Raw genomic sequence first — 27,516 nt, 5'->3', positions numbered from 1 at the left:
ACTAGTTTATATATTTATCACAATAATTTATATTATTGTTCAAAATAGAATGAATAAAGAATATTAGTTCATAATATTCATCGATAGCAAAACAAAGGTTAGATTCCAAACAAAGGATATATTATAATCTGTGATAATTTTAAAACTAAAAATCGTACATTCATAAATGTTATATAGAATTGTACAGAACAACATTTCAAGTCGTTCTGGCTTAGTGCCAAGAACAAACTACTTAATTGGAGTATGTGAATTTTAAAAAATGTTGCAAATTTTCACAGACAGATGTCAGTTCTGATATATTATAATTTTTTTCTATTGAATTTTTTTATGGAAATGTATTTTAAAATATCGTATTTATAACTACAGATATGAATAAATGTAACGTGATTTTTGTCATATGAATATAACAATAACTTGATTTTTGGTGAATTTTTGAAATAATATAACTTGTTGACCTATATTGACCTTGGCCCTTCTAGACAATAAACGTAAACACGGGGCGTGGTAACTGCTTCTAAGAAGGTTAATTTCTGCATTTTGTCTTTTTTCTAACAACATAAAATACTCATGGACTATTGCAAGTGCTTTTTTATGTTTATTTTATTGTAAGCTGATCCAAAAAACATAAAAAATAAACATATCAAATTTCAGAAATTTACTGTAAATTATCTGAATTTACACCAATTAACATTTGCTATGTGTGAAATTTGAGAGGAAAGTGTTATTTTTAAGGTCAGAGTAGCCCAGATTGATTGACTACTGCTGCTGCTGCTGCTGCTAACATCAATAAGCCATTAATTGTTTTATTGTCCTTTAAATGCAAATTCTCTTCCTAATGTTTAAGTCCATTAAATTACAATGTTATTATTTTATTGTATGCAGATGAATGTTTTCTTTAACAGTTATTTCATAATTATTTTTGTTAGATTTGATTAATTTAATTTTTTAGTCGCAGTTTAACCACTATTCCAATAACCCCAAGGTTTCCAGCATGCTTGTCTTCTCCAGTTATATGCAGTATGCCAGTCAATTCACAAAAATATTGTTATAAAAAGATGATGTTGATCTTGATTCCATCAAATAATTATAGTTTCCTAATTATTTTTTAAAAATTTTTCTTCCTTTTTCAATTAATGTATAGATATCCAGATTCAAACTGTGCAGCAGCCACATAAAACTTCATAAATTATGATAAGTGAATCTTTAAAAAAAATGTTTTTAGATAAATTTTGCTTGCTTTTTGTGTAAAATCATAACATGCAATAAAAAATGGGAGTTTCAATTTCAGAAACTGACTCCATTTTCACTAACCTAAGCACCATTTTTGATGAAAGTGACAGCCCCATCTTGTGGTCCCCTTGAAGGCTAACATTTTCTGTTCAATGATTTTTTGTAGGATATGTATTTTTTTGAGTTATCTCAGTGGACTGATTAAAACAAACTGTCCTATATAGAAATACATAAACTATTTAAATAATAAATATTAAATAAAATTAACTAAATAAGTCATATAAGGTAATGTAATTAAGTTCACTAAGCATTCAAAATATTTGAATATTTGAGATCTGTCTAATATCCAAGTCTGATGTTTAAATTCAAGAAAAGTGTTCACCATCTCAAATTTAAAATTATAAAAGCCTTTTCAATGTTTAATCATTATCATTTATAATCACACACAACTTATAAGTTTAATTAAATTCAACACATAATGCAAAAAAACTTTAAAATCTTGGATATGATATGAGTAAATAAATTATTGTTTTATTGTTTTGTTCAATGTTTGATGAAAGCTTCATACCTGCACCTAAAATCTTATCTCCATGACTACTAAATTCAATAACATCAGATTCTTCTGTAGCAGTATCAACTAAAACGAAATAAAATTTCATTTTAAATATTTTATTCATTTATTAATCAACAAACAAACTATATTCATTTATTACTATAATTAGGATACAACTTTATTTATTATTATTAATCCTAACCATATAGACCATATATTACAGCAGTCAAACTTGTATTTATTTATATTGAAATTATCTGAAAAATTTAAATAAAAACAATAACTTTGTTTTAATATTATGTAATGCAAATACATTGGAACATGCTTTAGTCTTAAATAAGCACATGTCCTGGCAATACCTAATGGCAGAAAGTGGAAGACACCAACAAAAATTTGCTTACATCTTATATCTGCAGCATGTTAGATAATTTCACAGAAATGGTCACCTTGCAAATGTGTACTCAACATTGTAAACACGTACTTTCACACAAATGTTCATCTTGCAAATGCTATGTTATGTTACATAATGTAAGTTAAGGTGTGAATAGGTGTGATGTTAAGGCGTAAACAATTTTTCTTGGCAAATTTACCACAGAATGAAAGTGTACAAAGACATATATTTACCTAGGATTAAATCTACAAGTGAATGCAGAAATTTAAAATGTCCAATAGGATATTGTCAAAGCTCCATGGCAAGACCAGATATATTAAAGCAACATATGCCATCCACTATTTAAAAAGCTGAAAAAGTATTGCTAAAATCACTGCTAAATTAAATATAAATGTTAGTTCTACACATATCTTGTCTCAAATAAAAGCTGCAATTCAACAAAGAATATGTAGTGGATGTTAATACTACCTGACATCTGAACAAAAGGTACTTATGCTAGAGAATTCACTCTGATCCTTAGAGATCACTACTTTTTTGGACCAATGAAGAAAATATTTGGAGAAGACATTTTCAAAGTAAAGATAGCCCAAAACAAGCCACGTAAAAATGGCTCTTCAAGCAACCTAAAACCCTCTGGGATGCTATCTAGTCACTAGACATACTGGAGAAAGTGTGTTGAAATAGGAAGCAATTATGTTAAAAATTATACAAATGTATCCTGATATGAAATAAATATAATTTATAACAAAATTTTTGTTTTCAAACAATTATATAAACTATTTTGATATAAAAATTAAAAATATGATAATGGTTTGATATTTTCAAGATATGAAAATGAATATAACATATGAAAAACAATCTATTATTGTCAAAATACACACAAAAAAGTATACTTAATATGGTATTTAAAAAATATATTATAAAACTACTTGAGGAAATATAAAACAAGACAAAGGTAAAAAATTAATAAATAAGATATATTTAAATTATTATTCTATTTATGTAATTAAAATATGGAAAAATAATAAATTATATGTATAGCACAATGAAAAAGATAATTGAAGACTTTTCTAGTTTTTTTCAGTTTAGTCCAAAAGGCTAAACTGAAAAATCCACACCTTTGTATTTGATAGGATCTTTTAGACACACTATGTACACATGGCTGATGGTTTGTAGTTAACTTCCTGTAAATTAATATGCAGAAAACTTCCTGCAATATTTTGATGCTAATATCCAAATAATGAACAAATACCTTATTAACTTGCTCTACCTGTGATATGATAATTGAATATTGTATGTATATTTATGCAAAGTCCCCTGCTACTTGAAAGCCTATTGCAACACATTTGCCAAAAATATAACTTAACAAGTATGCGATCATCCAATGGTACTCAAATATAGTCATACACCATTTATACAATACATTTTTAAAGGAAACTGAGAAAAATTTTGTATAGAAGTAAATTGTCACAAAAGTACGACATGATGGAAATTAACATGGGATTTGTACTGGTACATATAACTCTTAACAAAGAAGTTTCAATTTCTTATATATATATAAAACATTTAAACAACATATAAAAGTAAAACAGTGCGAAATTAAGTCATATACTTTTATAAAAAACTGACCAAGGTTTGTTTGTTTCTTGTTTTTTTAATGGACTTGTTATATATTACTGTACCAGTAAGATGAAGAGAAACAACTGATGTCACATACTTGTACAGTATATCAGTTGTTTTCTTCCATCAAACTCCAGTCAATTTGAAAGAATGAAAAAGTCATCCTAAAGGTTAGCTATCATACTGACAGAAACTAATAAAAATGAATGATAAACCAGAAAGCAATTTTTATTCGTTTAGAAAAATTTGTTCACACTACAAAATGCAGAAAGTAAGAATTTTCAACATATTGAACTAGCAGAGTGATTTGCTAAATGGGAAAATTAGTCAGAATTTGCATCACATATTACATATCATTACACTGCCCTTTGCAATTGTCAGTGATTCACTGTCAGTATGGACTAAGCTGAAGTGAATACATAATTTGCTTTTCCGTTTTTTTTTTAATAACAGCTTTAAATTTTTCCATTTCAAAGTAAATAACACATAAGAAAGAAAAAAGTATGATAGAGTACTGAAAAATATAAGTGCAAAATCATATAAATGAAAAATGTATAACTGAAGTATTTTATAATGGAGAAAGTACCATACAGAAAAATAATGTATAATTGCAAAACAACATACAAGTGAGAAATGTAGAAATATGGTTCAACTATATTATTTTGCTCCATTTTTTCTCTTCTGGCTTGTCATAGAAAAATCTTGACATTAAACTGTAGATTGCTTTTAATCTGAACAATAGGTAAATGCTTTGGTACAACACCATTTTTGGACAACCAATGAATGATTATTCCAATACTCAGATTTCCTTTACAGTCCTTTAAGCTCAGACTTTTTATCTACACAAAACTTGATGAGAATTCCATATTATATAGTATAGTCTGAATTTATTGGTAAGGACAAAAAAATGAATTTACTTTTGATATTATGTTAATAAAAATGATAAAAGTTTAAAAACTTTATGATGGGGTCAGAATTACTTTTATTAAAAATTTAAGAAAAAAATCTCAGCCTTTTCTGACTTCATAGATAATTAAAAATATTCAAACAACATTTAAACTAGGGCAAGATTACTTTAACTATTACACATCACCATACAATTATAAGTTATCTATCAAATGCATTTTGCCAAAGTGACAATGCTTTGGCCTCTTGTAATGTAAATACATAGGGTGTATGTTATGCTGACAATTGTACATACACAAAATTTGGCCTCTTCAGTGATAATCCAAACAAATGCAAAGCTTATGATTTTTCTCAGTATATTATATCAATAAATTGATTTATATAATCTACAATATAATATTAAACTTTATTTAAGAAATAATTTTGTATCATAGATTATGTGAATCAATTTATTGATAGATTACACTGAACTGACTCTTCACAAGAAAAACAAAAGAAAAGCTACTTCAGTATTTGTAATTTTTATTAAAAAAATATCAATTATTAAAACTGAATGAATAAAATCAATATTACATAGCTATAAACATTATTAACACTTACCAAGAAAAGATAATATCACATGATTATTATAAATATAGGCTAACTGACTATTTGCATTAGGTAAAATAAACTTATAGTTTAAAACTCTTTCTTCATCTCTCTCCTAAAAATAAAAAAATATAAAAAATATTTCATACATCAAAATTATAATAATATAACAGTTTTATTTATTCAAGTGCATAATTTATATTATATTTATCAATAATTGAAAAAACAATATACAAAAATATGTTTCATCTTCAATTAATATAAACTGCAGAGTATATTAGGATTTGTCAGTTTTTAAAACCCGGTTTTTTGAAGAAATTTGTATAATTTGAAAACCGGGTTTTCCCAAGTAAAAAAATCGGTTTTTGAGCCTACACTTAAACCATAAAAATTAATTAATTATTTGATTAAAAACATCAACATTTTGACACAAAATCGTCTCTAGCATAAAACAAGAATATTGTTAAATACTAAGTTTCATAAAACTAACTACAAAACAAAAAAATCCCTCTACACCCAAAAAGCGTCTGATTTGGCTCAATTCAAGCTCTAAATGAGATGGTTGGGACCTTATCAAAGCTGTAGAGCATATCCATAGGAGCAAAATAGTCAAAGGAACCATACCTCTACAAGCCACCCTTCACGAGTTATAGCCCCCAAAATCAGGTTGCACAAGATTGATTACATAAATATCTTCAAGAACTTGAAAAAGTGACTTCGTCCAGCCCTAAAACACTAAAGAAGAATGGTAGTATCAGAGGGTACAAACAGAAGAATGAAAAATTTAGATTTATTATTTAATGCTTTAAAGACGATGAAACCCAGCTCAGTCAGTAGCAAGTGAGAGTATTTTCTATTTCTGGCAATTTTATGTGCAAACTAAGGACTCAGTTGAGCAATACATCTGTAGATGTTCTTTGCTTTCTAAAACCATATTTTCTTAGGAAAAATAAGAAATAAAAAAATATTTTGTAGGCATTCATTGTTATTCCTTTTTCTTTATAGTTTTCTATGGAGTAAATTTTATAGTTTAATGTGATATTCTAGCAGTTTTTTTTATTTTTTTTTTGTTTTGTTTTGTGTAGATATTGGTCGATTTTATTTTGTTATATTTTTGAAATGTTATAAATATTAAGTAAATTTAAAAGTTTTAAAACAAACTGTAAATATCCTTTATCTTCATTTTTTGGGGGGTAAAAATTTGAAAACTGGTTAAAACCAGTTTCGTAGAAAAATTGAGATTCAAAAACCAGTTTTTTAGAAAGTCGGTTTTTGTATAAACCCTAGTGCATATAGCTTTTACAAAATTATGATAATTGAACTTTTGAAGGTTACATAGGTTTGTTAATGATAACCATAGTCTAAATACAACTGAATATAATTTGTCAAAACATATTTGATTCTGATGAAGTGAATTTTTTTTATTAACTCAATGATATCATTACAGACAATAGATCTTCATACATATGTTTAATAATTTAAATATACCTGATTATGACACAAATTTGCAAGTTGAAAATCTATTGGGAGGAAAATGTCTGATATGAATATTTTCAAATGACAGACTTATGGAATAGAATCTCAAACTTGATTAATATATGTAATGAGAAACTTGTTAATCAGATAGCTTCTTCATATATAAAAGATGATATGGATTTGACATGTGAGTGCATTCAAGAGTTGAAGGATCAATTTCAAACAGTGGAAGAAAGAACAAAAGGCATGGAATCACAAACTGATGAACTAAACATAGGAAAGAAACTTACACATTTTAAAACTTATTTTTTAATCAACAACTTTAATCAAAGCAGTATAATCTTACATAATTATCCCAGTTTGAAAAATATTTCTAAAGTAGAAATACAGAATTTTATAAAAGGAAATTTGAATTTAGTGTGTTGTTAGATGTCTATATATTAACTGAAACTGAAATTTTTCAGTTTGTTCAACTTAGTTTGAGTAAAAGCCTGGGACTAAAAATACAGTTCAGGTCTCAAATCATTCAGCTCTTATCTTGTAGATAATGCCACTGAAGAGAAATTTGAGAAAGGTGCAATGATTCAGGTGTGATGAAGTGGCAAAGATACAATGTTGTCTATGGGAAAAATATGTCAAAGTTTCTTCTCCTTGTCAACTTTAGCTTGAGAAATTTTTTTGTGTTTTGAAGTTCCATTATTGAAAATACTTGAGATCAACAAATGTACATTTTAGACCATTGTTTTTATGATATCATCCTCTCCCAACTCAACCTTATCAATCGCCCACTCCCTCAAAAGCCTGAGCAGTGCCAAGCATACACAGTTAGTTTTACATATACAGTAGATCCCCCTATAACGCTTAGATACGTTCCACGCTAATCGAATTTTACGTTATAAGAATGATTAAATACATGATCCAATCGCAGCCCGATAGGTGTGAACTTTACGGACTAAGGCTGTTCGAAAGGTTTTCTTCTATAAAATTAACCGATTCTAGACTAATTCCACTCAACATTTCCAAAATACGTATAATTTTTTGGGAATAATCTGTATAAACTATGCTATAAACAAAAAATTGTAGGATTACTTACACCGTTCGACTACGCCGTTGCTTAAAGCTGGTTTTCATCGCGGAACAGCACGCGAAACGACGGCCGCAATTTCTGATAACGAATTTTTGGCAGAAAAATAACTTGACCTTTGGAGACATCATTAATATAAATAATTTTTATGGACGTTGAATAAGAAGTGTTTCTTTCACAAGAAATGTATAAAATTAGTGCTGTATTAGACTTACAGTACCTAATTTACATACTGTACAGACAATAAAAACTCAACTTATTGCCTAAAATCTCCGTAGTGTGTTGCCAGGCGGCAGAAAGCATATATATAATTATAATAAAGTTACAATAAATTAAGTTAATATATAATTATATATACAGTACCTAATTTATATATAATTAATATATAATTATATATACAGTACCTAATTTATATATAATTTATATATAATACTAAACAGACGATAGCAAACTCAATTTAGCCACTCCGTAGCGTGGCGCAGGGTCAGAGGAAAGTAGTTCGGCTGCTCATCCACTATTGGTCCAGACTCTATCAATCTTGTCGCGAAACGACATTATAGGAGGTACTTTATACGAAAGTTTCTACAGTTTTTTCGCTATGTTATAGGAATTGTCGTTATAGGAACGTACGTTATAGGGGGGGTCGACTGTAATTCAATTAACTAATACAAGATTCCTACAATAAAATTATTAAGAACTAGCCAAATCCAAAACCAATTTTTTACCTCTTTCGTTATACAATAACAACAAAAATTGCTTAATGAATGGCAAAAAATGCAAATCTCCACTGACAAAAGACTAGAAATAGAAGTAATCTCCTTTCCTTTTACATAGAAATGAAAAAGCAAAACCATCAGATCAAATTAAAAAATGACTTTTAATTGACAAGTTAAGATAAAATAACATTTTCTTGACTTATCAATAAAAAGTCATTAAATACATCACTTTCCATATTAAATTATGGATCATTTCAATAATTTTTTTATTTGTGGCTTAAAGAGTTGAGATAAATAAAACTTTTTCTATTATTTTATATGATTTGTGAATTACCATTAGATGATACTGAAAAATTTGCTTATAGTTTTTCAAACACAAACAATCTAAATTATATCAAATTCCTCCATAGCTGTTATTTCAGGAATATTTTCAGTTAACAAAAATTAAATTATATGTTATTTTTTAATATAATTATATTATAACATGAAACTTTCCTTCAATTCCAAATGTAAATTACAAAGATTAATATATATAATTAACTAATGTATAGAGTTTATATAAATTAAAAAATAGAGAATAATTAAATGTTAATATATAAATATATTTCATTTAGTTTATTAATTAGTATTTTTTACTTACTGTGTATTTTTCTGTATGTTTTATAACATAAAATGAAGTAAATCCAGTTGGTACAGTGTCAGAAGAAACATTTAATATTCCTATTAAAAAATAAATTATTATAATATATTTATTTATCATTAAACTTCCAATCAATTCTAAAATACTTGCATTAATTTTTAAAGTAAATTGTTGTTTTAATGATTAAACTAAATTTAATTTGTTTTAATTCCAAATTCTTTTTTAATAGTTACATTAAAAATTATTTATCCAAACAAAAACATCTGAGATTTAAAAAATTGCACCAAGTAAAAATTATGACAATTTAGACAACAGTCAAATTTTTGTTTCTTTGCAGATTTTCTTTGAAAAATATAAGCTCAGCACTTCAAATCAAAATGTAGAAAACAACAATAAAAATATGGGTGCCTCTTTGAAGTGCCAAGCTTATCTTTACCATAGAAAATCTCCAAAGAAACAAAAATTTGACTGTCATCTAAATTGTCGTAATTTTTACTTCATGCAATTTTTTAAATCTCGGATGTTTTTGTTTGGATATCAATTGTTTTTTGTTTAATGACTACATTATTATATAAAGGCCTAAGGCAATGATATATGTACAGTTTGGTTTACCCATTTTCAATATATCATTTAGTAAAATCATTATAAAAAGTTTTAATTTGCATAATTTTGACCTTTGTTATTCTGGATAACATTTTGAATGAAAATTATTCATTTTGATACAATTTTATCCTTATAAGCCTTAAATTATGCAATAAAAATAAAATATCTCTATGGGTTCCCTGTAAACTTTTATCTATTGATCCAGAAGTTTTGCCAGCACCTCACTGACAACAAGATAGGCTTAAGTTTAAAATTTGAACTTTCTAGATCCAGTGGCTTTTTCTCTATGAGCATCTGTAGTGCCAGGAGAAGAAAAGAAGAAAATACAACTTTTTTGGAGATTTTTGCACTTTTCAATTACTTATATTTCGGCAATTCCTTTATAGAAAAAGCTGAAATTTTGCATACTACCTAAGAAAACAATTATCTTTCAAATGAGATATTCAGAATTACTATAGGTGTTTAGGGGTCAGAGATATCGACCCCTAAAGATTAGTAACTCTGATTCTTGTATATATAATTGTAAACCATTAATAAAAGGATCCTGCACTTTTATTTGCAATATAAAACTGATACTTTGATTCCTATTCTTTGTCATATCTATGATGCCTGTCTAGCATTTGTCTATGTACCTGTGGTTTGGTGTTCACTTAGTGTTATGCAGTGGTATCTCATACATTTGCATATGACAATGTCTATTGGACTTAATATACCTTTTATTAAGCATCAGTTATTCTAACACAAATCACATTATATGAAACAAATTTAACAAATATATTGCCATCTTGTTTATTGTTTCTGTTCTATGTGTTGTTTAGTATGTTTTTCAAAATACTTCTATTTTATTGCAATAATATTCCTAAAAATAGCAGCATTATATTTTCATTTATTTTAAATAAATTACTATTTTTTAGGTTTTTGAAAGATCTCATAAACTTTGTAATGTAACAATCTAATGTAAAAGTTCCTAAAACATATTTAGATCTGAATAAAGTCAATGTAGAAAATATATTAAGTCAACATTTCAACAATCCTGTAGCTACATGCAATAAGTTTTTTAAAGCAGACCAATATAACTGAAAGAATGAAAATTTATACTTATATAAATAAATATAAATGCAAAATTTATATTAAGTATTTATTCAATTAATTTAAAATAATTACAAATCAATTTGTATAACAGTTTTCTAATTATCTGGTTCATTTGATAATTATTTTTAATATTGCAATTAAAATTATGTTTTTACTTACCAAATGCAAATGATAATTGTGAAGATACTTGAGGGTTCATCCCAGCTAAAAGAAGTATAAGGCCTTTACTGAAATATATAATACAATATTAAAGCTTTAATATTTCATAACTTATCCTCTAACAAAATAAAATAAATATCTTAAACAGCTTTTTAAATTTTCAGTTATCAGGGAGAAACAAATGCATTTACAGTAAAATTTGTAAAAGGTAGAATAGCAAGGAACTTTTTAAACTTTTGGCCCAAGCAAATTTTCTATCTTAGGCAGGCTGGAACAAGAAAATCACCATTGCTTCATAATGTGAACATACTTTTTCACTAAGTTTCAATCTAGTCACTGTGTTTTTATAATATATATTGAAAATGAACTCAAAATAAAAGGAGTGGAATTTAGAAATTATGATATACATATTCTAAGTAAAATTTCTTTGTTTTCTCATTGAAACTGTAACACTTTAGATGCCATTTCAGATAGTTTACTTATTCAAATGTGAGCTCAATACTCTTGAGCTTTCTTTGCATTTGTTTTAATCAAATTAATGGTGGTAGAAGTCAACATTTTGGATAATGTATTATTTTTAAAACTCGTTGTACCAAGCAAAATATTTGCTGTGAAAAACTGTTGTTAAATTATAAATGCATAGGAAAAAATAAGTAAGTAAATTCATTTACATAAAATTTATTACTGTAAGACTTATAAAATTTCTTTGTAAATGCCTTCACAGTTACATATTCATTGCAAATTAAGTCAATGACATTTAATTGAACATAGTTCTTTGTTTCTTTTTTGTCTTCACTTACGTGATGCTTTTTTTTCCTTTAATTTGGTCCTTCCTATGTAAATTAAATTTTGGTCAGGAGTGACCAAAATTTAATTTACAATAATCTTTCCATTAATAACATAAAAAATGATCAGAAAACAATGAGAATTAAATAAATAATTGGAAATCTATGAAAGAAGGTCAACTTGAAAGTTATTTTTGGAACATATACTGGATGAGGGTAAGTTCAATAGCTGGAATGGTAGAAAAGAATGTCATTACAGCAAGAGTGAAATTGGACAGATTTTTATCTCTAATTATTTTAAATGAAATTAAACAGCAAAACAGATGCAATATGGCTAATCTACATTAAATAAGTTTCAAACTGATGTACAAAACAAATGTAATTCATACTCCAGTACCTTGATGAATTGGAAATAGATTTTGCCTTAACTTATTATGTATATATAGATGTGTCAATGCATCAGGAAAGTGGGAACAATCTTCCTGCTGTTTTAAAACCAAAACGGACTTTAACACCTATGCAAAATACAGCATAAATGCAGACAGAAACAGAAAATGTAAGAGTATTTTCTGAAGTTTCTATCAAAATTGAACACATAATCAGTAGGGTAAGTTTCTTTTTTTTTATATACCAAAATAATTTCTAAACAATTGTAGTAAAGTAAATTTTTTAGAAAAAAATAGTTGGCTGAGTGCCATAGAGGAAGTTACAGGCACTCAGTTGTCCCCAATAGGCACCTTAAGTAAGCAGTGTGGCTATATTTGTTAAGAAATTCTTGAAAGTCTCTCATAATAATGTTTACTGTAGTCACATGGTCCTATCCATATGTAGACAATGGGGTGATGAGGGATGGGACCCAACATATCTGAGACTTACTATAATTGAAAAATTTCTGAAGTGGCTTGCTTAGATTTGACTCTAAGCCCTCAATTAATAGTTGATGTCTTAACCACATTGACTACGTTGCCATCATAACTTTTTAAGTTTAAAATAGTTTTAATTATTATTATTATAAAATAAAAAATTGTAATTTGATTCAAAGATTGTGCTCCATATAGAATGATAGAGACAAAATAATTCTATATGGTATTCTCCAAGCATAGATCTACAGTGACAGCAAGGAAATGTTAATATTCATAAGGATTATATAAGGATAATTTACGTATAAAATGAATTTTATTCTCATTTAACATTTGTCAAATGCAATTCAATCTTGTTAAACTGTGAAGATTAATGATTAAGAATAAAAACATACAATAAAATTTCAAATGTAAATGTATTTAATTTAGTTACCTTTTGCTACAAGTATTACAATTTTATATTTATAAAATTTTCCTCATAACTATTGGCAAATTTTTAAAAATTTTTAAATTTTATATTCTGAATTTAATAATTAAATGATCTCTACTAATATTCAATATTAAGTTGATCATTAAATTACTTAGTAACTTTTCAACATTTCATTACATCATATATTTGAATTTAATACATCTATAACATGTATTAAATTCAAATTAATACACATTATAGATGTAATGTTAACATTTTTAATAAACTATAAAATAAATTTTAAAATTCCCATTATTTTGTAATTTCTAATAATGGATTTTAAAAGAATATCCAGAAGATAAAAAATTGAAAGATTCAAAATTCTTTGTATTTATTTATGAACATTATTTTTCAAAATTTTTAATAACAGATTAATTACAATCTAAAATTCAAAATTTTATTGAGACAAATATTTAAGTATTTGCAACTAAAAATTATTGTTGGCAAAGAGTAAGTGAAATATCATTAAAAAATAACTATCTTAATATATCATATTATTCATTCTTAAATTTTATTTTATAATAAAAATTTAGTATAAAATTGGAAGTAATCAATGTACAGTACCTTGAAAGTTGCATATCAACTGACCAAGCTTTTAATTGATGTATATGAAAATTTTCTCGGCTCTGAAATATAAAGCCAATTCAGTGATTTCTACAAGTATATTTAAAACAATGCATTTATATATTTGAATGAAAATTCATTTACCCAAAGAGCATCAAGAAAATATTCCTTTATCTGTCTATCCATATCATATTCATAGAGCAACTTCAAAATAATAAAATATTAATTATTGTTTTACAATTTAACAAAATAATAGTATTCTTGCTTACAAATACATTGCAAACTAATATATTTCATAAGAAAATAATCAATATTTTTCAGAACCAACTCAATCATACAAAACTTTCCTTTATATTACTTTTAAAAAATCAATTTTTCAAAAATATTTCCTCAAAATTGATGAAAAAACTTTATGGGTTAATTGTACATAAATAACCCCGTTTTTTTGCCTGGACCACATTTAATCAGAGACAAACCTTTTATTCGTATTTTTTATTTATTTTCTATGCATTTCGGGTGCAATATTTTCTTGTAATTTGCACCCCTCTTCAAGATTTTTACATTTCTGTTTTAAGTTTTAGATCGACATCTGCCCAGTGTTGAGGGCCTTAGGGGACATAACATCAACACTGGGCAGATGTCGATCTAAAACTTAAAACAGAAATGTAAAAATCCTGAAGAGGGGTGCAAATTACAAGAAAATATTGCACCTGAAATGCATAGAAAATAAATAAAAAATACGAATAAAAGGTTTGTCTCTGATTAAATGCGGTCCAGGCAAAAAAAATGGGGGTTATTTATGTACAATTAACCCATAAAGTTTTTTCATCAATTTTGAGGAAATATTTTTGAAAAATTGATTTTTTAAAAGTAATATAAAGTAAACCGCACCATGGATATATACATATCTATTACTTATAGCAAAACTTTCCTTACATACTTTTTAAAAATGCAACTCTTTTATTTTAGCAATTTCATATTTATAAATAATAAAACATAAATATATTATTATATAAATGTTTTATTATTTACATATACAACAACAGATGTCACTTTAAACATTTAAAAATATTTCCAACCATTTTGCCAGTTTTAAATTATTTATCATCACCAGTTTTACTAATTAAAGTGGATCCAATTATTTGGACAAGGAGCTGTTTGTGTTTAGGGCTACACGTTCACCAAGTGTCATTCGAATCAGAAATCCAAACATCTGGCCCTCTCCTTGTTAGAAATAGGAATCATTTTTGAATAATTTTTTAATCAATAATCCAAAATAACACATTTGATCACAATGTTTTAACAGTATTTTACAAGTTCTGTCAAGTCAAAATATTTGTTTTAGTTTACTGAAAGAAGATCGAAATGGAAAAAAGTCACACTGAAAAATTCTCCGAATTTTCTCACAGTTGATAAAAAAATCTCCAATGTGAAAATGTTGGGCAGCATTGCAAAAACTGCCTTTGGTTCTCAATGTCACTTCCTACTTTTCTGTCCTCATGTGACATCATAAAATCACTAAGTGTTTAGTACAGAGGACTTCAATTGCATGGGAGCTAGACATTCTGCTATTTTATCTGAAGTGTGCTTTGTGATTCAATTTCATGCTGAACGTTGAAATAAGCAGACTAGGGTTTTTATCACAACTTGCTATTGCCAGTATTATATTTTTATCACTGCTTTAATAAAAATATCGACAAGTGGCAATTTTGGCATATGCAGCATGACACCTGCAACAATAATACAATATTTATACAGGGTGTCCCAACGAAAACGAAACGGCAGAGATATCGCGTTCGTCCAAGCAAATCGCTCGGACAGGTCGATTTTATTCTCAAGGGGGACATTTTCTGCAATGAAGTTTTTGCGATTCTGAATACAACAAACAAAATTTTTAAAAACTTATTCATTTTTTATTAACTAAACAAACATTTATTTCAAATAAAGTAACACAAACTATTAAAAAACATAAAAAAACCTTTTAAGCTAGACCACATATGCAAGGAAAAATAAGTTGATCATAAAATTAAGGTTGATAATGTGTTATCTGTTTCCAAATGTTATAATACAGTATTTTGTAGTGTTCACATTAAGCTTGACCACATAGTGATTCAATTCGAATTTAAGATTATTATTTGTTTTGTCGGGATAAAAATCGTCTGGCACACTCGTTTTCCCGCGCTTTTAGTCGTTCGACAGACGATGTTGGTCGCCATAGGAATGCTACTCGGACAACATCTGAAGACTCGACCGCTCATTAGTTAAAAGACATCACGTTTGTTTAATAATAAATGTTTGTTTAGTTAATAAAAAATGAATAAGTTTTTAAAAATTTTGTTGTCTGTTGTATTCAGAATCGCAAAAACTTCATTGCAGAAAATGTCCCCCTTGAGAATAAAATTGACCTGTCTGAGCGATTTGCTTGGACGAACGCGATATCTCTGCCGTTTCGTTTTCGTTGGGACACCCTGTATAGTCTAAGCTTTTTTAATTCAAACACCAGGAGGAATCCAGTCTTAAATTTTTGAAAATTAAACTATAAATTTCTAATGTTCACCAGCATTCTATATTTTTTTGGCAATATCACATTTTCTCTATCTTTTTTTCTATTTCATTAATCATATCAACTTTTTAAGCTAAAGATAAACTTGTAAACGTTCCACACTTAGACATAAAAACATAGCTAAACAATTTCATTATCTAGATGCAAATATTATTAATTAACTTTGAAATTTGACAATTTAGCCCACATCTCAGAAGTTTACAGAACACACATTTTAGCAATCTCCAAAATCAACTCATTCTATAAATCACCTAACTAACATCTCATTTTCTCTTAGTTGAATTTTATTATCAAAGTACGAAATATAAAATCAAGGGACAAAAGTCCTACAAGCGATTTTTTTTCAGCCTCAGTAACTTTATGGCCAAAAAAATCTAATCAAATTTATATAACAATTATTAATAAAATAAAAAGAAACATTCTTTTTTTTTTAAAGAACACAAACTTTATTATGAAATTATTTATTTTTACAGTGAAATACAAAAAATAAAAACATATATTGGACAAAAATCCTGCAACACAGGAAAACTGACAAAAGTCCTGCAACTTTGATTTTAGTGTTGTGTAGATTCACCTTTGGCCTTTAAAACTGCTTTAATTCTTTGTGGCATGAAATAAATTAACTTCTCAAATTCCTGAGCAGTAATTTCTTTCCATACTAGATGTATGTTTTTGTCTAAATTTTTGAAACTTATATTATACTCCCATATTTATAAAATGAGATTATGGTCTAATGAATTGTCATTCCAATCTAATACAGTAGAGCATCAATTATCCGACTCAATTAGGGACTGGGGTTGGTCGGATAATTGAAAAGTCGGATAACCGAAAAGTATGAAAAAATCCATTATTAGTGTAGTATATTATTATATCCCATGTAATTAGTATATTAGTATATCGCTATTAACCTACTTCGCGTTGAATTTTCATCGATGTTAAGCCTAACAAAAATTTTTTTTAAATAATAATCGTCGCTATTATATCGTTAAAAATTAGAAAATTAAGTGTCGTTTAAATACTGGCTCCCTTTCATGGTTGAATGAGTGTTGCCAGCTAAAACACGTAAAAATAATATTAAAGTAGCCAAGACATAGCCAAATATTGTAGCGCCACATCACTAGCGGACATTTGAAATTTGTGACTAGGACAATCGGTTAACCGAGGTGTCGGTTAATCGGGGGTCGGATAATCGAGGCTGTACTGTATCTCTATTCCCATGTTTTCAAACTATGATTTTCATTTTCTTGACTATATGGGCAGGAATACTACCCTGTTGACATATACACAGTCAGAAAAATAATACTTAGCTGTTGGTATAAGATTTTCATCCACTGTTTTAATGTAAAGTGATGAACCAATGTTTTGCTTCACAATTTCTAAGCTCAGAAGTCCATCAGCAGTTAAAGTTCCATACACAATAATCCCTGGTGCAAAGTTTTGAGTCTTCGAAATGTAATTAGAATGATATTCTCAGTTTTTTTTTTGCAGCACCTTTGTGTTTCCATCCTTAAATAGACAAAATCTTGATTCATCACTAACTACTTTTTCTCAGTTATTTTTCCAATTTTTTCCAATCTTTATACTCTCTATACCAGTGGTTCTTAACCTTTTTATACTCGCAGTCCACCAAATATTTCATAATTTTTTGGTGACCTCCATTTTTTAAAATAATAACACTGTTTGACAAGGGTTCTATTTCTGATATTAAAATGTGTAATTCTAAACCAATTTATCATGGAAAATTCAAATCTGGAAACAGAATTTTGTTGTCAGGGATACTTTTTGTGTAACAAGTATATATATGTATATATTCACAGTTCATGGCAAACACAGACGTTATAGAGAAATATGGGTACGTTGCTGCATGCAGTAATAATCGAACGTGACAATGATGTTGCTGGCCTAATGAAGGTGCTGAACTTCACCTACAGTTCACAGGAGTGGAGACTTTTCATAGATGCATTGAAAATAAGTCTCAAGGGTGTTTTTCTCCACAATGGAAATAAAATCCCCTCTGTTCCAGTTGCTTATGCCAGCTTGACTAAAGAGAATTACAAATTCTTATGAAGAATGATAAATTCATTACAATACAATGAATACAAATGGAAAATATGTGGAGACTTCAAAGTAATTGCTATGACATTGGGAATGCAACAAGTCTACACGAAGTATGCATGTTTTCTTTGCGAGTGGGATAGTCATGACAGAAATTCTAACTAAATGTAAAAAACTGGCCTAAGTGGAGGTGGAAAGTGGACGAAAAGAATGTGCAACATGAAAGTCTGGTAACTCCTGAAGATATACTACTTCCACCGCTTCACATCAAACTTGGCCTAATGAAACAATTTGTAAAGGCCATGGATCCAACAGGCAGTGGATTTGCATATCTAGCTGACAAATTCCCCATCTTTCAGCTGCAAAAATAGAGGAAGGTGTATGTATGGGCCCGCGAATCAAGGAGTTGAAGAAAGATGCAAATTTTGAAGCATGTTTAACTGCCAAAGAAAAGAGAGCATGGGAGTGTTTCAAGATGGTATCAGAAAACTTCCTCGGAAGAAGAGCTACCAACTACAAAGCAATGGTGAATTACATGATCAAAGCACACCAAGATCTGGGGTGCAATATGTCTCTGAAGGTACATATTATAGACTCATCTGAACTACTTCACAGAGAGTTGTAGTGACGTATCGGTTGAACATGGCAAAAGATTCCATAAAGACATTTCTACTATAGAAAGGCGTTATGAAGAGAAGTGGGTACCTTCTATGTTAGCAGATTATTGCTGGAATATCATTTGAGAGAAGAAAGATTCTCAATACATGAGAAAAAGTGATGTTCATTACTATATGGTGGCTCATTTTTGTCAATTTTCTGTAATTGCTCATGTGAAATAAATGCTACAAAGCGAATACACTAAGATGTATATGTTATATGTTAGATCCCAACCTCCCTTAATATGATGAACTTAATAACATCATAAAAAAGCTGATTTTTTTTCTTGAATTTCAGCTAATGTGTCCTGCACTATATCAGAAACATAAAGAAAAAATAAAATTGTGATTACTCATAAACTATCCCTGACAGAAAAAAACTAAAAACAGGTTTGAATTCAGTGCTCGAAGTACAACTAGGAACACAATGTATTTTTTCAGAAATAGAAAAAAAGTTTTTTTTTGCAGAACAGTGTAATTTATATTCGTTAAATTATCTATAATAAATTGATTTTTTATTATTGCTTTATTTTTAAAATTCCAATCATTAATAGTTCTTTAGAATTACTGTACTTTGGAATAAAAGAAGTAAATACTGCGGTGTAAGTAGCATATTTGCATTTATTTCTTCTGTACTAACAAAGTTGTATGTAGGAGTAAATAAGAAATAAATAAAAAAAAAACTAAATATCTTTCTTATTTCACTTTTCGATATGATATTCAGTTATACATCAATTTTCTTTTTATTATATTCTGAAGGAAATTTTGCATAATTTGGCGGCTCCCGGCAAACTTCTTACGAACCCCCAGGGGGCTGCGGCCCCCTGTTAAAAAACACTGCTCTATACTACTTAATTTTCTTTATTTTCATTGCACTTAAAGCAACAGTCTCATAGCTATTTCTTTTAGTCTCTGCCTTGTTGTTTTCACAGAAATAGTTTTTTTAGTTATTTCACTCCATTTGTTAGTTAACATTTTGCTGAATTTTTCCTAAAAGTTGTTATAAAACTTCTGAAAACTTTATCTTCTAACTTTCTATTATAACATGGTCTTCCTGATCTTGGTTGCACATCTGTTTTTCCAGTTTCCTTTTACTTTTTAATGATTCTACCCAGAGTAGATTTGCAATATTCAGTTAGCTTGCTTATTTCTGAGTTAGAAACACTTTGTAAATGTTTCTTAATAATTAACTCTCTTACATCTTTTCCAATTGGTTTACAATTAGGTACCACAAGTATATTTAAATAAATTTTTTCATTCTTACAAGTCCAATATGCAAAATACTTCTGCTAACGCAAGTTAAAACACACAATGATCATTTTCTATATAAAATATCAAATTGTTATAACATAATTTTATGAATTTAATCAAAGTTACAGAACTTTTATCTTAGTTTTCCTATGTTACAAGATATTTGTCCATGATATGTTTTTCACTTTTTTGTATTGCACTGTAAAAATAAATAATTTAATAACAATATTTGTGGTCCTTTTTTAAAAAAAAAAAAAAAAAGGTACTAAAGTTAATATTATAATCAATTATTAATAAATTAGTAAGCCATTTTATTAATAATTGTAATATAAATTTGATTAGATTTATATAATAACAAAGTTACTGAGGTTCAAAAAAATCACTTGTTGCAGGACTTTGATCCCTTGGTTGTACTATCTTTGGATTACTCAAATTTACACTTAAAAAAACCTCAAATGAAATGTATTATTTAACAATAACTTAAATAAACAAAGTTTAATTTATCCAATAATTCAAATTACTCAGATTTGACTGTATTAGAAAACTTAAAATCATGTTTTAATCATAAGTAATGAATATGCTTAAAACATGTTCACAAATATTAAATTAATTCATTCTGAAAAATTAAACAAACAATAAAAGTACTACTGCTACACTGGATGCCATGCAGTGATTTTTATACTTTTATTTAGAAACACTTATCTGATACAAATAGTATTAAATATAGTAATTAATATATTAAAAAGTGTACACTTTAAACTTTGTGAAAAATATAAATTAGATATGTGTATATATTATATTAAAAAAATCAAAATTAAAAAAAAAAGAAAAAATATAGTTATCTTAATTCTTATCTATTTAATAACTATTTTTTATAACAGTATTTTTCTAAATAATAAATTTAATATGATCAATGATACAATTTTAAAATTTACTTTATCAGGTTCATGATCCAAAAGATACCATTTCTGTAAAGCACTTCCAGCTAAAACATATAAGTATTTTTCATCATCTTCATTGCCATTTTCAGAAAGTACTTTGATTAAAGATTTCTGAAATATAAAAGTTTAATTTAAAAAAATTTTTAATGAACAAAACAAATATTTTTTTATATTATAAATTTCACTAACATTTCAAAGTTATTTCTATAAGCAATAGTTAGTTTCTTAAGTAATCCATACAATTGAAAATGCAGGACTAATGAACATTTAGGATAAGTACAGGTAACCCCTGTATAACATGGGAGTTATGTTCCAAAAAATTGCCGTGTTATGCGAAACAAAGAACTAGTACGAAAAGGGGGGGTTAGGTTCCAAAAATTAAAAAAAACATGCTATTAAGATAAATATCTTTATTAAAATTTTCTTAAGTGATACATATTAATATAAATTAAACAATGTTTTCTTCGTCATCACTCAGCACTATTAACCGAGGGCATTTTCTTTTTGGCAAGATATCCTTATCCTCTGAGCATTTTTCTGCATTATCTTCAGATCTATGCTCTATGTTTTACAAAAAATATGCTATTTTAGATTGCTTGCTTTTAGTTAAAAGATCTTTATAAATTTCCTTATATGGTGCTAAGCACTTATGAAGAATAAAGCAAGTATGGAATAAGGAAAAAACATCTGGCAACACCAAAATCAGAAGCGTTGAGATCTGGCAACAGTGAAACAAGTTTTGAGAAGGACCACACGTATCGACAGAAGGTGGGAAAAGAAAATTTACATACTTAAGTACTAATAGTTCATGAAAGTAATAATTTTCGTAAACTATTAAATACTTAAGTATGTGAAAATTTATTACATTTCATGTTGTAAGAGGGTTTTATCCAATTCTTGAACCATGTTAGAGTGAATCCGTGCTATAAAAGCACCGTGTTATACGGGGATGTTCCCAATTCTCAAACCGTGTTAGAGTGAACTCGTGCAATAGAAGTATCATGTTATACGGGGGTTACCTGTATTAAAAAAGTCATGCTACATAAAATTTATTAATCACTGCTTTATTATAGCATAATGAGCCAAAATTACATTCTAAGAACGTATTGCAAAAATATTCATAGACCAACTTAATGGCTGTAAAAACATTGCCATTTCTGACTTACTTCTCATTCAATATTCTTAATATACTTCCAGTAAAACACTTTTATTTATAAAATTATTGTTTGATTATGTCTTTCTTTCCAAATTTTTTGAATTGAAATTTCCAAAAATTTTAAATTTAAATGAATTTAGATTTAAACTTGATCTAAAAATGTAATCAATAAACAGTAAAGTCTACTTATTTGTCACAAATATTGTTATCTATCATCTAACATTATCAGAATTAGCAGGAAAACAACATTGAATGAATTACTACTAATTAATAATAATAATAATAATAATCAGCCACCGGTGTGTACCGAGTATAACCCACTAAACCCAACACATAATAATAATAATAATAATGATTAATAAATTGTCAAGTTGTGTATTTTTTTGTTTTAATATGTCCTTTTAATGTCAGAGTCAATATTACTAGAATTTTTATTTATTATAAGTCATATTTACTTATCATTTAATGTTATCAGTTGGTTATTATTAGCAGTACAAGTCCCAAAGTGATTACAATAAACAGATTCTATTGTATTTTAAGATCAGTTTATAAATCTGTTCATCCTAAATAATTTGGCTGGTTTTTAATCATTTTGGGGGACTACCAAGACAGTTCAGCTATGTGTAATATGTTAAGTCATGCTATTCATATAATTAATATTTATCAAGTTTATAATCAGACAATTATTTTTAAGAAATATAAATGCAGAAATACATTAGAAAGTACTAAAGTTAATATTATGATCAACTATTAAATATAACATTAAGTATGAAATTACTTTAAATATTATATTACCATCATTATTTTAATAAAGTTTAACATACAGTAAAACTTCTCTAACTCAAAGCTCCAAAAGGCAAAAAAATAAAAAAACATTGTGGTACAGATGATTCAAGTTAGAGAATGATAGAATGAAAAATGCCAATTCTGAATATATTTGTATTTTTTCGCTTTCTTGCATTATATAAAGAATCTTTGATAACTTTTTTGTTCAGCCTTTCAGCAAAATGTTCAGTATAATTAATGGAATCAAACAATTTTACAGATACATCTTGTTGAGATAAAATGAGAAGTCTGCTTGCTTTCGACTGGAACATTGTCTGCAAATGGGCATTGGACAGTAGATACAACTAACTGTCTGAAAATTTCATGGAAATCTGGTAATTAAGATCATTTTCAATATAATAAATATTAAAATTTGAGTTGGGAAAGTTGAAAGTAACATAAATCAGTGTCAGGACCTTCGACTTGGAGAAAATTCGATTTAAAGGAAATTCAAGTTGGAGACATTAATTCTATTCTATTCCATTGAGACCTTCCAAGTGCTCCATTTTCTTCAAGTTAAAAAAATATTCAAGTTACAGACATTTGAGTTAGAGAAGTTTTACTGTACTTTAGGTTAGTCTATAGTGTATTTTTTATACCCAAAGAATGTAGTTTTAGAAAGCAAAATTTTTAGGAATATATAAAATTAAAGTTTTTAGATTAATAAATATTTTCTAAAAATAAAATTTAATATATTAAAAATTGAATGCAAAGTCTGTTGAAACTGGAATCACCATTTATTCAATTTTAATGTTCTGGAATACACTTTTGATGACCGATCTTTTCCTGTAGGCTACTTGGCCGTCAAGTTTTGATTTTAACACTTTTGTTTTTAATTAGATTACTTTTTTATTGTTTTAAAGAAAAGCTTTTAATTTTGACAGCCAAGTTAGCCTACAAGAAAATGACAGTCGTCAAAAATATATTCCAGAACATTGACATTGAATAAATGGCGATTCCAGTTTCTACAGACTGTACATTTGCTTTTTAATATTTTAAATTTAATTACCATCTTGCAATATTCTACTGAAACTTTTTCTAAAAGTACTTAATACAAGATTCTAGTTATATTTAGTTCTGATAATTATTAATATCTATGAAACCAAAAAATAAAAATATTACTTATTTTTAACATAGAGAAATATATTTATTTTCACAAAATAATTTTGTTAGTCTTACATTTTCAAAAGATTGATTCGGCACTGCTCCAAATACAAAAGAAAATACTCTCCGACTAAATCCAGCTAACATTCCTTGGGGAATTCTTAATGTTCTACAATGAATACTGTTCTGCAAAATTAATATAAAATTATATTTTAGAAAAATTTTAAACAATTATTTTATAATGATATTTACTATTTTTAATTTATACATCTTTAGAATTTATTAATACAGTTTCAATACTATATAAAAATTATAAAAACAACAAACCTGACCATCACTCATGAATGGAGAAATCAAAATGATTGAATTAGTTGTAGTAGCTAAAATGCAACCTAATGGCTAAAAAAATTCTCTAATTATAAAAAAACTTACTACTTTTGCTAATAATATTTCATTTGTACATTTATTATACTATACCTGTATATTTGTTAAAGAAAAACATTCTTGACCATGAAGTTCAGCTGTAACTTCAACTGATGATCCTTCATGGGCAATGTTAGGCCAATAACGTACAATACCTTCAGGTGATACAGCTAATGCTGCTGGCATATGTGAATCTTTACTGACTAGTACACATACTAATTCTGCTTTATGAGCAAGATCACTTGGTGGTAAAGTTAATTCTCTACAGTGAGAAACCTACAGATAATATCAGAAATGAGTTAAAGATTAGATAACTAAATCATCAGAAAAGAATGGATTATATTTCAAATAATAAACTTCATGAAAGTAAAGATAAATAAATGACTTTATTCCTATTATCAGCTAATTGTATTTTTATTGAATTTTACATTACTTAATGCCAGTTTATTTTTATATGGTTTAATTAATATTTTTAATAGAATTTCTTAATGTAGTAATCAGTTTTGATAAGATAGAGAAATATCTCTTTCCTGGAAAATCACTCCTCAAAATTCAAAGCAAAACCAAGAGTGACAAGAAAATGGAAAGAGATAAATAGATGAGAAAAGCAAATGTGAAGAAGTAGTTAGAGATAGAGTTAGTAGAACTACTAAAATGTTGTTAGATTAGTTACTTATTTGGTGTTTGACTCATAACTTTTATTATATTTATATACTTCTTAAATTTCATTTCTGTGATACTATAGTCTGTCTATGAAAAGAATCAACTTGGGTATTAACCAATAAGCATTAGCCATTGATTGCTTGGTTGTGGCAAGTTACTTCCTCATTTGTTAAACATGTCACTGCCATTAGAAACAGTACAATGGAAGCTTCACATTCCGGTATTGGAATGTGAGGAAGTTTGCTGTAGTAGTAGTTAAATGCATGATTCTTTACAGTTTATGAATGCTATTAAAATTGAACATAATTAACGAAAAAGTTGTTCTGCCATCTAGTGAGACATATTGCCTGAAATATTAAGCGAAAAGTGCTGACATAATTAAGGAATGTGCCGATTGGTTTAACTGAAGCAACATCATGCATGACGTTGTTCTCAAGTTGAAACTTTTCATAGACAGACTATAGGTAGTAGAATTAGCATATAAATTTAATTAAAGTAAAACTGACTGTATATACTTGGATCCAAACAACAAAATAGTTAATAAACTACAACTATTCTATATATATATAATTAAATGTTGTAAAAAAATTCTTAAATTTATTTTAAGATATCTAATTATGCAATATTTTGGAGCACTTTTCAATATAACCCAATAAATTATAACTTAAATACTTATCATTATCAATTAATTTAAAACATTGATATCACAAAAATAAATCCAAAAAATATATAAATAATATTACCATATTTCTTGTTTCTGGTGTTTGTTTAAATTTCCAAACAAATAATTTGCGACCACATACCAATGATGCCCAACCATGATCACACAATTTGACTGATACATCACTCCCTCCTACACAAAAAAAAAATTATTTGGAATCACTTCATGAGTGTTATTTAAAAAAAATTATAATAATACAATATAATTTGACCACAATTGTAGTAAATATTTTATTAGATGCAATCAATTCCATGAGAAACAAAAATGAAATATAATAAATTTTAAATATGTAGTTATTATTATTATTTAACATTATGTATATATTTCTCCTAATAATACTTTAAAGTTAACTTTTAATTAAAAAAAATGTATAGAAATATACTCGTAATTACAGGAAAAAATTTTAAATCAAATCTGAGCACAAGCTTGCATTTGATATATAAATTGTCATTTTTCACTCAGCTTAACTCATTTTTTCACTTGCAAAATTTTAGTGTGTTTCTACAGCTATTTTAATTATACTTTGCCAATTTTTAATCAATTTGATGACCAATCAATCACATACAACCTTGAACAACAACAAAAATATTTATCCAACTGATTAAACTAACATTTTTTATCATTTTTGTGTGTGATTGAGTGATATAATAGTTATATTATAAATTATAATTTGATGACCATTTTAAAAATCTCATTTATTCTACATAATACTTCATTATTTTATTATTTTTGTGTGGGGTTTCAAAAAATGGAGTAAAAATAATTCATCAGTTAAAAGCATATCACTTCATCCAATGCAATGAACTTTACTTCATATGATTTGGGTTTCACACTGCCTAAAAATAGAAACTGATAACAAAAACTGAAAAACTGATTGATTCTGTTTCAATGTTTCTTTGGCTAAACTGCAAACTATCTGATAATGGTATCAGATAATCTGCAAAACTTAATGACAACTGCTGAAACTAATTATTTAAGAATGTTGAGGAGATCAATGAAACAACTTTGAGTTTTCTGACATCACTTACATAACACTTTGTTATTAGCTAAATTATGAATGAAATCTAAACACACATTAAGATCCCTCAATCTACACCACTACTCTTCAACCTTTTCACAACTGCATACCAATAAAAATAGAAATATTTCACAGATCATGCGTGGCTACATTGATAAGGGAAGCAGTACAATCACAATCGCTCTCATTAATGAATGTGCCTGCATTGTTTACATTAATCCTTATATTGTTAAAATATTTAAGAATAAAATGTTATTTACCTGAACTTCAGAAAATATCACAGATAATATAATTATACATTGTCCTAAACTTCCACTATTATTTTCTATAACGTCACACTATCGGAACCTGTGACCGGTGCTCTATGCGTATACGTTAAATATCGCTTGACAAACGTTTTCGAG

General features: G+C 27.4%; 1 protein-coding gene across 1 annotated transcript in view; it reads right to left on the bottom strand.

Moving 5' to 3' along the window:
- The window catches only part of LOC111639691 (nuclear pore complex protein Nup133-like), a gene marked incomplete at its 5' end in the record, with an annotated part of 90,776 nt that extends 64,550 nt beyond the window's left edge, over positions 1-26,226 (bottom strand). The window contains 10 exons of the mRNA XM_023385611.1: positions 5,301-5,403; positions 9,205-9,284; positions 11,059-11,126; positions 13,737-13,798; positions 13,881-13,940; positions 21,197-21,313; positions 24,363-24,473; positions 24,615-24,686; positions 24,765-24,986; positions 26,117-26,226. Of these exons, the coding sequence (XP_023241379.1) occupies positions 5,301-5,403; positions 9,205-9,284; positions 11,059-11,126; positions 13,737-13,798; positions 13,881-13,940; positions 21,197-21,313; positions 24,363-24,473; positions 24,615-24,686; positions 24,765-24,986; positions 26,117-26,226 (1,005 nt within the window). The remainder of the gene's footprint in view (positions 1-5,300; positions 5,404-9,204; positions 9,285-11,058; positions 11,127-13,736; positions 13,799-13,880; positions 13,941-21,196; positions 21,314-24,362; positions 24,474-24,614; positions 24,687-24,764; positions 24,987-26,116) is intronic.
- Positions 26,227-27,516: the final 1,290 nt, after the last annotated feature.

This window comes from Centruroides sculpturatus, unplaced genomic scaffold (assembly GCF_000671375.1).
Source record: "Centruroides sculpturatus isolate CEXI.00-Female unplaced genomic scaffold, Cexi_2.0 scaffold1360, whole genome shotgun sequence".
NCBI lineage: Eukaryota > Metazoa > Arthropoda > Arachnida > Scorpiones > Buthidae > Centruroides > Centruroides sculpturatus.
This window is presented reverse-complemented; position numbering and strand designations above follow the sequence as displayed.